This window comes from Mastacembelus armatus, chromosome 10 (assembly GCF_900324485.2).
Source record: "Mastacembelus armatus chromosome 10, fMasArm1.2, whole genome shotgun sequence".
Taxonomy (NCBI): Eukaryota; Metazoa; Chordata; class Actinopteri; order Synbranchiformes; family Mastacembelidae; genus Mastacembelus; species Mastacembelus armatus.
Window position 1 is genome coordinate 16,147,889 of NC_046642.1, and position 15,543 is coordinate 16,163,431.

The following is a 15,543-nucleotide window of genomic DNA, read 5'->3' on the forward strand; positions in this document are numbered from 1 at the left end:
AGACCGAGCAAATTATCACGGCTTTCATGTGAGTAACGTTGTATCAGATCCTCCCACTCGGCAGAATGTAATAGAAGTAGAAGCGAAATGCTCAAGGGCCTTCACCTCTGACATGTTTTCATCCGAGGTGGGACCAGGTGTATGTGGGAGATAAAGGAGCAGGTCCCAGTTACTCCCAGCCTGAAGACTGTGGCATCTAGGACACTCTCCTTTTGCCAATCATCAGGGTCACAATATTGTATGGAGAGTAATTACAACAGGGGCACTTTGGTAAGGGCAATGTAGTAAAACACAGCACTGCCTCTATGTGTGTGTTTAAGGAAAGGCTATATAAACTAATTATGGAGGGACACTGTAAAGAGATGCAATCACTTGTGGCTTTTGTATGGCAGCTGGGCCCAGAAATACATAAATGGAAAGCTCATTTTAATGTCTACCAAGCTATGTCTGTGCTCGGTGACATGGAAAAGCTATTCTGAAGTTTTGTTCATCAATTCATTATCACGTTCCAAATCTGTGAACACCTGTGCAAAAACAAAGAAAAAAAACAATTTGAGCATCATTCATATACATACACTGCACAGCTCATTGTTGTGAGATCCTGTGTGCACTTATGTTGTGTTACTGACAAATGAGGCAGTGAAATTCCTTGTAGAGTGAAGATCTCACTCTTCTGGGGTTTGCAAAGTGTGTTCATCATTATTCCTTATTACTACTGCGCTCAAACAATTTTCACTCAAAAGCCCATCCTCTCACATACGGCTGTGTAGATCTGAGCTCTGAATAAACTAACTGTTAAGACTTTTATGGTCTTCTCTACTGTCCAATACATTTCAAGTGGCAATACATTGACTGCTTCACTCTGACTATACTGGGGCTTGTGCAACATCTGCTGAAATTGGAAGTAGATTGAAATGTATTAGAAATAATAAGGTTTATAGTGACCCTTTACACTTTTCTGGCAAAAGAATCATGTAGTTATATAGCCATAAAGCTGTACAACACCATAGCCGATGGCAGATGGCTGATTAACAGACACTGGACTATAACTTACTATTTTTACTTACCACTCATTACGTTTGCTACAAAACTACTTGAATTTCCCTCCAGGGATTAATAAGGTTTATCTTATCTTAGATTGTTAATAATTACAGGAAACATAAAGAGAGATCATTCTGAAACTGTTAGTTTAGAGAGCTCAGTTTTTTCCTTAAACCTTGCTGCTAACCTCCCTGCTTAATAAACTATAATTAATATTAAAAACTATGGTTCTTACTAGAAAGCATCTTGGATGACTGTTTGGAAATAAATCAGAATTTACAGTCTAAATAAAGCATTACCAGGTGTTTAGTGTGTGTTTGAATAGAGTTTAGCAAATATTAGCAGAGAACTGCATGATGAAGATCAGTCAAAAAAACAAAAAGGTGGCGCTGCAGAATGTTACTGCAGATTTTGACTTTTAATTATTTCTCTTTAAAAATGCCAACACAAACAATTTTTTCTCCATTTTCTCCAGTTCTCATCTTGATTAAAAATGCTTTTTAATGATTCCAGTCACTTAGTAACAGAAGCAGAATTTCAAAACGGACACATGGTTCCACGAGTCTCTTTGGCGTTTCTTCTATCCTGTTTTATTTACTCTTCTCCCCCTGCCTTCAAAGCTTCACCTCAGCCTCTTTGGAGTGGCATTGAACTGATCCAGGCCAGAATGATTGGAGCGCTACCTGCTCGTCTGTTTGTCAGCCATGAATAATCTGTAACGACATTCAGAGCATCAACGGGGGCCTTGCAATGTGCATTCATTGTGGAAAATGGACAGCTCAATCAAAAGAAGCTCTTGAAAAGCTGCCCATAACCAGAGGCAGAGCCTTGACCCAAAATGCTGCCCCACCAACTCTAGTCACAACCTCACCAACACCCCTGAAAAGGAGGCCTGACTCTTATGTTCCCTCTGAACTCAGGGCTTCTTTTTGCCTGCTCCCCCCTCTGCTGCGCTCATCTCTCTTGCTGTTTAATAGAGCCATGCTTCACTCAGAAGGCCACATTATCCTTGTTAGGAGACAGACGCTTATGGCACCACCTGACATTCTAAGCTCTCCATTTCAGGTAGCATGGGCCACCAATCACTGCACTGCTTTATATGGTAATGCAAGTCTGAAGACTTAATGATAAAGCAGTTATGCCCTTGACTCTATGACCTGGGGATTAACATTAGATTATTTACGGATGGAAATATTGTACAGGTTGTTATGTACGTGTGTTTTCAGGCAGTTTCCAACAAGCTGTTGAGCTCCAAAGTAGATTTTTGACAACCTGGCTTGGTGTCAGGATTTCTTTCTTATACTGTAGGAGAGGTAAAGTAATTGGTCTGAGGGTGTATTGTTGTTCTCTTGAAAAGAAGCTCTGGACTTTGTTGGTGCTAGTGATGACACGGACGCCATCCAGTACAAAGAAGAACCGCAGTAGGAAATGAAACACTTAGAGCCTGCTTTTGACTGGTTGCCAGAATGTGCAGACAGTGCATTTTAAAAGCGTTCATTTGTGATGTCTCCGTTCAACCATTGTGAACTCTCTCCCTTGAAATGGTGCATTCCCCTGATGTAGAATCACCCAACCCTAATCCTCCTATATCCACTGATGAATCCCAGCCACACAAACAGTAGGGATGCCGCCTAATTGAATTTCTTTGGTCACAATGAACACACACTCAGGACCTGCAAGTTCCAGTCCTTGCCTTTGATAAGCAAATGACCCCTATGGAATTGAGGTCACAGCCTGCAAAAACAAGAGTGAGGGAGAGAAAAATAAAGTCCTGCACTCAGGCAAGCCCAATATCGACTCGCCAAGGATTGAGTCCAGTGATGTTTACCCTGTGTGTGTTGAGCGTATGTTGGCTCGGAGGAAGATTCATCCTACCCACATAGACACAGATCAGTCTCCCTCTCTCTTTCTCTCACTCACACACACATGCACATACTGTATATGCAGAAAAAGAAATCTGTCTTGTCTCCCATAAAGCGGCTTCTTCCCTGTTGTTAAGTGTTGTTGTTTGAATAGAGTGCATAATGTAAATAATCTAACTTCGCCATGGAGACACAGTACAGTAAAAGTTCATACATGTGCCTGATATTACTCACACTGTGCAAACCTGTTTACACACTCACTCTTTTCCGTGCTGGTCCCCACCATGTAAATCATTGAATTTTAGTGATTATGGTTAAGTGTCCAGGAAATGAATGTAAGTCAAAGTAGAGTCCCCATGAGGAATGAAAGCAAATGTGTGTTTGTGTATCTGCCAGTAGATTTCGTAATAGCTCGTATTGTACTGCACTGCCAGAAGACTTTTACAAGAAGCGCCATCCTACAATAGTAAGGTCAGTTGTTTTATGAACTCAGCCATTCTGAATCTCATGCAGTCCTTTTTAATTCCTTCTGTTTCATTTGTTAAAACTCAATGTCTTGAGGCAGAACTGTGTGTTTACTTTGGCGTCACTAATCCCAAGTTTGAGTCTGCAGCCTGGAAGGTTTTATGGATGCTCCTTTTAGATACAAACTCTGCAGTTATTGTCTGCTTTACATACTGTACAGATTCTTGATTAACATGATTGATATAGGATACGAAGGGCATGTGTTGCTTTTAGTTTTCCAAAATCTTATTTTTCCCGCCTTTATTGTTAATTTTGATTGATTTACTAAAATGTCTTTGAACACTGCCTGGTGATAGTGTACATGCAACAATTAGGCTTTATTCTTCTAATATTTTCCCCGAAGAACATGCTAGAATTACTCATCAGTCAAAGGGTAGCACACAATGTTCTTTGAATATAAGCCAGGATCGTGGGAACTCAGGGATTTATTAGGAACCAGAAGAGATAGCAGAAGTAGAGTGAAGACAGTGACCAAGGCAAACTATACACATGCTGGAGGCATGGTGGGACAAAACAACCACAAGGAGCAAGACACAGGACTTAAACAGAGACAGAACAAAATACCAACCCAACACACAAAGCTAGAGTCCAAACAAAGTCCCAGTGAAAGCAGCGAAACAGGATCCAACTAATTGTAGAAGGCCAAAGACAACAGACACACCAGTAACAGGGGAGGGGGAAATGGTAGGTACATATACAAAGTCCAGGACGATCAGGTGATCAAAACCAGGAATAAAAGGTTGAGAAGAGCACCAGGGACTTCAGGAAGTGGAAAGAAATTTCACAATAAAAGACTGGGACAGGAAAACCAGGTTGGCCATGATATAAGGTGGAAATGCTGCATTATTTATTATAGAGTATCAGGTCACCATCAAGCAAACATGATTTTGACTATACAAAATGACCTGGGGCAGAACTATGATGGACAACTGGGCCAGGACTAACTTAACTGATGGGGAGGCACCACATGTTGCCAGAGATAGGAAACAATGCAGGGAACAAAGAAGATTTACTAAGCATACTGTATCAGTCTAAAAATACAAATTGGAAAAAAGTCTTACAAAGCTTGGGAGGTGTGTGCATTCCCAAAAATTGCACTACAGTTTAAAAAAAACCCCTTTATTCCAGCTGTAATCCTGGGATTCAAACTGTCATATGACCACCCTTTTATTTTTTTTGGTCATTTCACTGAGGTTTGGGATATGAGCACATTTATAAATGGGATGCAGATCAAACCGAAGTCTGGGGGAATTGTGTCATGTTTTAATTATCATTTAACAGGGATGTTAAGTGCACACTCAGTACTTTCCAGGAGAGGAAGTGTGAATTTCCTCTTTAAAGTTCCCAACACTTTGGAGGCAGCTGAGCATACTATCATAAATCGATATTGATGTAATTAAGTCATAAGTGTGTCAGTGACCCGTTTCAGGAAAGACACCGCTGTGTTTGAATCGATAGATTTGAGTGATGTTCATAAAGTTTTGTTTTGCTTATAGCCATCCCAGGGGGTGAACTTTGGAAAACAACAGTAAATAGCACCATGTCCAATCATTATTAACTGCTATAAAATTACAGTGCCATTTTGTTCACAAAGTGATGAGATTATTTTGTCCTACTTATTAATTGGAGTGAAATTGGACAGAGTGACTCACAGCAGTGTTACTGGAAGGTGTCAGACACAGAAAGCAGGTAATTATGGAGACAGGAAGAGATAAGGAAACAGAATGCAATTACCCTGGCAAGCAGAGCTTCAAATTGCTCTTCTAAGGATTTCTCACCTCAGGTTGCTATTGTTCATGCTTTGCATCTCCATACTGATCTTTATTCCTTTCACCCTCTAGCTGAAAGAAGGATGAAGGTTTGCGTTAATCAAATGAATTTCATTTCTACTGTAAGTAGAACCATACAAAGCAACGAGCAGGTCTTATTGCTGAATTTCAAATGTATGTATTCAAATATATTTTTCCAGATGGTTTTCTATATGTAAACTGCTGTGAGCTTAGTCTAAATCAGGGCCATCAGATGTTTTCATTGTTCTTCACAGCGAAGGCTGTGTGGACTCAGGTTTGAGGGCACACTGCATGTTGATTTTCTCAGTTTCTTTCTTGCTGCACACTCCGACTGTAATATTTTTGCAGCGGTCTGTTCATACATAATATGAATTTCAGGAATTTTTAAATAGTTAATGCATGATAAGTATACACATCCAACAACAAGCTAAATATAATAATTCCCCTCTTAAATCCCTCCATAATGTACAAAATACAATTTGCACACTGCTGCATGTGCTATAAAGAAGTGCATAGTTAACCAAGAAAAACTGACTATCCTGCTATAATAGCCTTAATTTCATTATTTTCTGTTTATGCTGTGACTGCCTTTTGGTTCAGAATCTACAAACTGTATCTGCAAAAATAGCCAGTGTGCCTGAGATCTCATATGTAGGGAGTTTAAGTGTTGTGTAAGATATGTGCACTTGTTTTTATTTCCTATCTTGTAAGTGGAAAGCCAAATGATGCCATCCTGCTGCTTTGAAGAAAGACTATCTTCTGCTCCATTTGTTCATTTTCTGGAGTGCCTATTTTGTTACTTTTGCCATTTGTTTTAGCTTTTAGATACTCTCAGCCTGTGCCACATACTTTTTCTACAAAGATGCGCACACACACAGATACACATCTAATAGGAGACTTGAGAAAAAAAAAAGTAAATGGGATTGAGTTCCTCAAAGATATGGTACATGCTCATATTCCACAATGAGTCAAAACTTTGTTTTGGAAAATTTTATTTTTTTCGTGCACATGAGAGCATGCATGTGAAATATTGCACATAGCACGAGCTGTTGTTTGAGCTTGCACTCATACGGGCCTCTGCAGATCCATGCACAGTTTGTGTCAAATTGTTTATGAAAAATTTCCCATTTTGATGAATACTCTATATCTTTGCAAGTGATCTGCGTAATTGCTGATAGGTGCCACTTGGACAAGCTCCAGCCAGCTTCACTTTGGAGGTGGAAATGATCACTGCAGACAGATGAAGTGTGTGATAGTAGTGTAAGAGTGTCACAGAGTGCTTTTATGTAAATGGAAGTTAAAGCATAGCTGTCCTTTGAGCCTTTGAGACCAACAGGGTACCATATAAAGTGTTGTATATCTGAGTACTATATAAAGACCAAAAAGACCCCAGATAAAAAAGACGAAACTTGAAGACAGCTGGAAGCTGAAACAAAACATGACAATCTCTTTATCAGAGTGGAAAGAAAGTAGAATGCATGAGAGTGATCATTGTCATGGCTTTAAAAAAAAATTCAAAAAACAAGAGGATTACAGGTCCTCTGTAAAATGTCAAAGTAAAATAAAAGATTCTCAAATATCAAAAAGACATGACTCCTATATTATCTGGCTGATTTAGGAAAATTGATTTCCTCTTGGTTTTACTCTTTTTAGAAAGTGTGAAAAGCAATGAAGTGTTTTTGCATTGCATTACAGCAGCATCACTTAGTATATCAGCAATGTCATAGAAACTCCATAGATGGTGAACTCTTCTTGCCCCCAGGATTTAATAACAGGGAATCAGGTCGCACTTAGTATTTTTGTTTGTTAAGGGTTTGTTTAGTGCTTCCTTGTTCCTTCTCAACTGTTGCCATTTTAACGCCCTCCAAATTACACCAAGGATAGCTGCGAGGCTCTCTTCTCATTTTCTTCAGTTAACAAGCACTCTGTTTATATATGATTATGGTTCTCTGCTCGTTTATTCTGCGTGGATTTTTTAAATTACCTTGTCAATTTAGTTCAAGGTACAGAATACACTAAAGGATTCAGTTCAGCTCATTTGTTTTCTTTCTGCTGAGAAATATTTATGGTCATTTCATTCTTCTCTGCTGTCAAGCTGATGGGGATAAACCAGTGCTCATTTAGCTCACCCATTCCCCATTTTGATTATTTTTTTTTTTCTTCTGTGATTTCTCCACAGCACTGCCAGTCATGCAGGTGACAATTGACATTACCAGGCAGCAGGTAGAAAAGATCTTCGGTCTTGACGAGTACTGGTGTCAGTGTGTTGCTTGGAGCACCACCGGAACCCAGAAGAGCCAAAAAGCATACATCAGGATTGCTTGTGAGTGCACTCTGGAACAATCGCAGTGTTGTTACAAATGCAAAAACTGCCTAACAAGGTTTTTACATATTGCATGTAACTGTTGTTGTTAAGAGGATATTAACAAAATATGTACGTATAATACAACAGTTACATGCACACACGTATATATATATATATATATTTATATGTATATATGTGTGTGTGTGTATATATATATGTGAATATATGTGTGTGTGTATGTGTATGTATGTGTATATATATATATATATACGTGTGTATATATGTGTATATATCTGTGTGTGTGTGTATATATATATATATATATATATATGTGAATATATGTGTGTGTGTGTGTGTGTGTGTGTGTATGTATATATATATATATATATATATATATATATACACAGTGGGTACGGAAAGTATTCAGACCCCTTTAAATTTTTCACTCTTTGTGTCATTGCAGCCATTTGCCAAAATCAAAAAAGTTCATTTTATTTCTCATTAATGTACACTCAGCACCCCATCTTGACAGAAAAAAAAAGAAATATAGAAATTTTTGCAAATTTATTAAAAAAGAAAAACTGAAATATCACATGGTCATAAGTATTCAGACCCTGTGCTCAGTGTTGAGTAGAAGCACCCTTTTGAGCTAGTACAGCCATGAGTCTTCTTCGGAATGATGCAACAAGTTTTTCACACCTGGATTTGGGGATCCTCTGCCATTCTTCCTTGCAGATCCTCTCCAGTTCTGTCAGGTCGGATGTTGAACGTTGGTGGACAGCCATTTTCAGGTCTCTCCAGAGATGCTCAATTGGGTTTAGGTCAGGGCTCTGGCGATGCCAGTCAAGAACGGTCACAGAGTTGTTCCGAAGCCACTCCTTTGTTATTTTAGCTGTGTGCTTAGGGTCATTGTCCTGTTGAAAGGTGAACCTTCGGCCCAGTCTGAGGTCCTGAGCACTCTGGAAGAGGTTTTCTTCCAGGATATGTCTGTACTTGGCTACATTCATCTTTCCTTCAATTGCAACCAGTCGTCCTGTCCCTGCAGCTGAAAAACACCCCCACAACATGATGCTCCCACCACCATGTTTCACTGTAGGGATTGTATTGGGCAGGTGATGAGCAGTGCCTGGTTTTCTCCACACATACCACTTAGAATTAACGCCAAAAAGTTCAATCTTGGTCTCATCAGACCAGAGAATCTTATATCTCATAGTCTGGGAGTCCTTCATGGGTTTTTTGGCAAACTCTATGCAGGCTTTCATGGGTCTTGCACTGAGGAGAGGGTTCCGTCGGGCCCTTCTGCCATAAAGCCCCGACTGGTGGAGGGCTGCAGTGATAGTTGACTTTGTGGAACTTTCTCCCATGTCCCTACTGCATTTCTGGAGCTCAGCCACAGTGATCTTTGGGTTCTTCTTTACCTCTCTCACCAAGGCTCTTCGCCCACGATTGCTCAGTTTGGCTGGACAGCCAGGTCTAGGAAGAGTTCTGGTCGTCCCAAACTTTTTCCATTTGAGGATTATGGAGGCCACTGTGCTCTTAGGAACCTTGAGTGCTGCAGAAATTCTTTTGTAACCTTGGCCAGATCTGTGCCTTGCCACAATTCTGTCTCTGAGCTCCTTGGGCAGTTCCTTCGACCTCATGGTTCTCATTTGCTCTGACATGCACTGTGAGCTGTAAGGTCTTATATAGACAGGTGTGTGCCTTTCCTAATCAAGTCCAATCAGTTTAATTAAACACAGCTGGACTCCAATGAAGGAGAAGAACCATCTCAAGGAGGATCAGAAGAAATGGACAGCATGTGAGTTAAATATGAGTGTCACTGCAAGGGTCTGAATACTTATGACCATGTGATATTTCAGTTTTTCTTTTTTAATAAATTTGCAAAAATTTCTACATTTCTGGTTTTTTCTGTCAAGATGGGGTGCTGAGTGTACATTAATGAGAAATAAAATGAACTTTTTTGATTTTGGCAAATGGCTGCAATGACACAAAGAGTGAAAAATTTAAAGGGGTCTGAATACTTTCCGTACCCACTGTATATATGTATGTGTGTGTGTGTGTGTGTGTGTATATATATATATATATATATATATTCACACACACACACACACACACACACACACACAACTAGCCCAGAGGCCATTGTGATCTGCACCTCTGTGTATTATTGTGATTACAATTTAGTGAAATCATCTTCGTGAGGTTCTACTATTAAGAAGAAAATATCTGACCCTGGGCATGGAAAAAAGAGAGTGATGCATCTGCTTGAAGGCAGTCTTAAAAAAAAGTGGAATACTAAATCTGAGTATTCATGAGCATATTTTTCACTGGATACAGTATATCAGCAATGATCCCTATGAAAGTAACTGGAATAAAAACAGATTTGAAATTTATTGCTGTGCAGCAATCATAAATCTGCCTGGGGAACACAGACACATCCCTTGCTGCAGCCTCAAAAGCTTTATTAGAAGAAGACATTTTACATTTGAGTATTTTAAAGCATTCTGCCTATTAATTCTCACATAAATATGCATTATTCCAGACAGAGCCGAACACAGCACTGTCTCCAAACCACCAGACGTTTTGAAAACACACATTCATTATCCAGCCTTATTTGAGAGCTCAACAAAGTCAGTTTGATGTGAAATAAGGACACGCCCATATGCTTTGATAATGATGCACATGTGTCGGTTCATATTCATGACATTCACACACACACACACACACACACACACACACACACACTCACTCACATACATTTTAGCCTTCCAGGACTGTTACATCTCAAGTCTCCTCCAGTCTCATCGCATCGGCTTTAATTAAATTGAATGTTGTGAAACTCCCTGCTTGTCTTATCATTTCATTCAGTATGATTGGTCAGGACAGGCTTAACATCTGTTTAAAGGAATTCACGGGGGGCTCACAGCCGCACCCTTCAACACAATAACACATCGCTTCGCTTTGAGTCAAAACCTCGGGTGAATGCATCAAATTTGCCCTGACCCTCCAGCTATCAACAGCCTGTCTGGTTCATCAGATACAAATAGACCTTCCCTTACTTTTTCTCACAAGAAATAAGCATTGCCAGTTTTACCTGTGTAATTCACAGTCTTGGGTTCACAGACAAATATATAGCAAGATGCAGTAAGAGTGCTCAATGAGATGTAATGTGAAGCCCCATGCAGTCAGCCAGGCTTGCAGGAGCACTTGTCCAGGCGCCTCGGGGCTTTGTTTTTGTGTGGCTGCTCCAAACCCTCATACAGATGGGAGCTGGAGGCTGGCGGATGCTGGAGAGAGGAGAGCGGGTAGGAGGGGAGAAGTGAGGGCTAATGCAATTGCTTTTGCTTGATGCTGGGCCCCTCTGGCAGCAGACAAGCATCCCTGAACCAGCCAGGCAGCCTGTAATAAGTAACATGGTTGGTGCCACCGATCCCCATGTGACTTAGGGGCCAACTGGAGTGCAACATGCTCAGCTGGGCCATGGGTTTATGTTTCAAGACTGTAAAATTTAGAAACATTACGTGGACAGAGGTATTTCATTCAGACCTCACAAGTTCTTATACACATCCTAATTGGTTGTATTTCTTCTGTCAGACCTGAGAAAGAACTTTGAGGAGGAGCCGCAGGGCAAAGAGGTGGCATTGGACCAGGAGGTGTTACTGCGCTGCCACCCCCCTGAGGGAGTGCCACAAGCCGAGGTGAGACACAGATACAGAAGATATTTATAGGCCCACATCCTACCATCCATTTACCCTTTCATCACCAGTAGGACAAAGAGCAAAAAGTGGCTCAGGATCAGCTCCCGCACAACTCTTGCTGTTCCACCAGGGAGCAGGCGACCTACTGTATGGATAAATTACACTACTAATTATTCCCCATTATTGATGTATTATCTCTCTTACATCTCTCAGAAGCCGTATATCACATCATCTGGTCACATCATTCAGGAGAGGCTTGGAGGTTACACTCCACATTTGGCATCTCTAAAGGCCTGTTCATAATTAATGGGTCTGTTTGCCTCGTTCTGTCCCTATCTCAATGTCTATCTCTCTGTTGTCTCTGTGTATCTCTTATACACTCTTATTCTACTTAGGTCTCTCTCTGTTGTCAAGTCTCTCATCGGGGTGTGTCTGTTTTTAGAGGACCAGAGTGGGCCAGCTGTTTCAGCTCATCTGTTGCATTCTCCTAGTCCCAAATAGGCACTAACTGTTCTAATAACAACACAAGCAGAGGTTAGGACAGCCACTAGGACAGCCTGGAGACCAGGAGCAACAGACTAGCCAATCACAGCTCAACAGTATAGGGACAGTTTGCAAAGAAAGTGGAAGGAAGGTGCCAACCTCAGTTCCTCAGAAAAGAAAATCAGAAGTCAGAAGTCACCACAGGAGAAAACTATGATAGCACACAAGAGGAAGAAAGTCCAATTATATGCAGCATCGCAACTGGCAGTAATACCAGCAACAATGCTGCCGTACCGGAGCTGCTCTCGAGACAGCACAAGGTCAAGTGAGAGCAAGAAAACAAGCAATCCAATCTGAGACTACACCAAAACAGGAATAGCATCAGGTTTGCTTTTGAGAGAGGGCACAAAAACGCCTCAAATTATGATCGGTTTCGTTCAGAGAACACAAACAGCTCCAAAGATATGGAGCATCTATAAATAAAATCTGCATTCTGCCCACAAAAGTATAATAAATATTAACTTCAGTAGGGTGAACGTGCATGTATTTTTTTTTTTTTTTTTTTTGTTAGCATCAAAAAAGAAGTAACTCATGTTTTTTGTCCATGTAAAAATCATTCATCCACACAGTGTCTGGTCATTGTAGAGCTGCACAGAAGTGGACAGTTTTTATTGAAATGCAGCAAATGTTTGACCACTGAAACGTATTTTCAGGTGGAGTGGCAGAGAAACGAGGATGTGATCGACCCAGCGAGTGACCCCAATTTTTTCATCACGGCTGACCATAATCTTGTCATCAAAAAAGCCCGGCTGGCGGACACAGGCAACTACACGTGTGTGGCCAAAAACATTGTTGCTCGTCGCAAAAGCACCTCTGCCACAGTCCTAGTGTATGGTAGGTCTTTCAGCAGAAGTCACAGCTCTGTACTTAGAGGCTGATGAGAGGTCTCAAAGCTTCAAAATATACAAACATAAAACAGCTCAAGTGAATCATGTTTTGCTTGCATGTTGCTTCTGTTATCCCACATTTCCATATTAACCTCTGCATGTTTTCTTGGATGGAAGACACGTGGGGCCATTTTTCTATTTGATGGTTGTATATTTCATTCGGATTATACAGCGCAATTTTAATAATAGTATGTAGGGTTACCCACATGTCACATATCATGACAACTTGTGTAAGTTGACTGTATTTTTTTCAGCAAGCATTGAATTACACCATCATAAATAACAACATAAAGAGGTATTAGTGTGTCTGCACATTAATTAGCCCAACTTAAATGCTACTGGCAGCCATTCTGCCAAAGCTGGCAGTCTCCAATCTTGGTGCTGCCATCTTCCTCCTCCTCTGTAGTGGATCCAATATGAGTAGAGAAATTGAATTAACAGCAAGCTGTAAATAATGACTTGGCTTGATAAGCAGACTGACCTTTATTAAAATGCAGAGAAACAGCATATTTTCTATCACAGAGGTTTCCTTGGGTCCTGGCACTACTACAGTTTTGGATGCATTACAGCTTGGTTTCATTCTCATATACACACAAGCAGGAGATGGAAGTCACATGGGATTGTATCCTGAAAGCAAACTGTGTGCATATAAGAAATGTATAATCTGGCATGTTTTTTTCTGTTGAGAAGTTCTGTAAGAACAGGATTTCTTTTTTATTATCTGAAAGCAGACCATATGCCACCAATAATACACATTTCTGTACTACTAAAATTTGGTCCATTTTGATGACATTTATATATTTGCAATACACAAAACAGTGTGCATTCTAAGTATTTACTTCTTTTATTATTAACCCACTATGGATGTTCTCACGTCTTTCAATGGCAAGTTATCACCAGAGATAGAGGTTAGAGCTGGGACCTCTGACCCATAAGAGGTTCAGTAGGTCATTATCATTCCATAGTCATAGAGTACTCAGAGCCTGTATATGCTTTACACACAAAGACTGCATGGTTAATTTTTACATGGTTTGGGTTCAAATGTCCATTGATTATAAAAACAAATAATGGAATCGAACACATCTCTTCTAAGGTAAAGTCCAATATTTTATGACCTATCTAAGATCCATGAAATCGGTGTCTCATTGGGTATATTCTATAAAAATCTTATGGAGCTCTCATTTTCAGGTTGTAGCTGTTTGAATATCAATTACCACTTAGGATTGTGGTTACTGGAAGCCCTTTCAGTAGCAATTATCTGTCTTCTGTACTGCATGCAGAAAGCACCAGCATGCATATACCCTTTGATTTGTACACTGTTGCTTAATCGGATAGTGTAGGAATGCACTTTTCAAATGTATTAAAATGTAATAGACAGTAACAATGATAATTATCTTTTAGGTCCTTGACAGAATCATTGAGGTAATTTCTTTTTTGACTAATTTTTGTAGTTCAACAAACCTCAAACTCTGAAAGTAGTACAAATGTTTTAATGGCACTGTATGACTGTAAACGTAGGCAATGTGCAATTTCATGGTGAACAGTTTCAAATAAAATCTGCTAATTGGAGCATGCAGTCAAAACACACATTATCATACACTCCTTCAATCCTCCAGTATAAAAATAAGAAAGCGCAATTATTCTTAGTGTTGATTATAATTGATTAGTTTGTTTTTGAAAGACTTGCTCTGCAGATAAAGGAATGTGGTTGGAATGACTGTGGAGCTAGGAGCATTCACACTCCTATTGTTTGCCTTTTTTGTATTGTCAAACAGTAATTTTCACTCTTAGGCCCAAGAAATTGCGAACAATTCAATGGATTGTTTGCATGTGAAATCTTATTTCGTCTCTTCTTGCTTTGTGGTTGACAAGATGACAAATGTGTTATCAGTGCAGTATTAATTGAGGTTAAACCACAGCAAAAGAGACCTTTTACTTCTGTTCGGTTATGTTTCTCTATAGCAGAAAGGAAAAGTTCATTTAGCAGAGAGCATCAGAGTCAACCATATTAGCAGCCCTGGCTAGCTGTAGCAAGTGATAATAACTGCAACTTTTCAAGAGGGGTTCAACAAGGGGCCAGAGATGCATTTTAACAAGGCCTGGCTGGTGTGACTGCACTCTGTGCTAAGATGTAATCAGGGGCCGAGTTGCCTAGCAATTTACCTCGCCGTGGCGGGCAATCAATCGCATAGAGAGGGCAAGGAAATGATTCAGCCACGACAAGCACAGGAGAGAGTTAGAGGGAAATTAGGAAGGGAGTATGTACAGAGAAGGAACGACAGCACTGTTCAAGTCAATAAATCAGGAATCTCAGTATCTCTTTCCTTGGTACAGGAAGGTGCTGATTAGAATTAAACCAGCGTGATTTGATGTAATCACCTGCCCTGATAATGCAACATAGCACCGATTATGGGCCGAGACATGGTTTAGGGTTAGAACATGGGCACTGGTTCAGCAAGTGGCTTCATTAAAAGGAATTTAGTGTGCAGAGTTTTCAACTGACTGAACTTTCAGTTTCAAATATAAAAGAAATAAATTAGTGTTCTCTAAAATTCAAAGACCACTTGAGTTTGAAGAATGGCATGTAATGGTGTGAAATCAGTGGTGGATGTATGAAGGACACAATCTGAATTACTCAAGCAACCATGATATATTTATCTTTCAGTTGTGTGCTTGCATTTCCGTGGAGTAGGCGTTGCTTTTTATGCATTTATGATGATGCGCATTGGGATTCAAATGGCATTTGTTTAGTGATTATATTCTGACTATATTATGGGTGTTTTGTATGTCCTTGCATTACCTTAGTGAAATTTGGAGGCATATTTTAAATGCCCACTGGTTATTTTGTGAAAACTGCCTTCCACAGAGATAAAGTCAAAGATGGCAAGCTGT

At 40.0% G+C, this 15,543-nt stretch overlaps 1 protein-coding gene across 1 annotated transcript in view; it reads left to right on the forward strand.

Moving 5' to 3' along the window:
- Positions 1–15,543, forward strand: part of unc5a (unc-5 netrin receptor A) — a 116,487-nt gene that overhangs the window by 68,964 nt on the left and 31,980 nt on the right. The window contains exons 3-5 of the mRNA XM_026330405.1: positions 7,398–7,541; positions 11,118–11,221; positions 12,418–12,598. Coding sequence (XP_026186190.1) covers positions 7,398–7,541; positions 11,118–11,221; positions 12,418–12,598 — 429 coding nt within the window. The remainder of the gene's footprint in view (positions 1–7,397; positions 7,542–11,117; positions 11,222–12,417; positions 12,599–15,543) is intronic.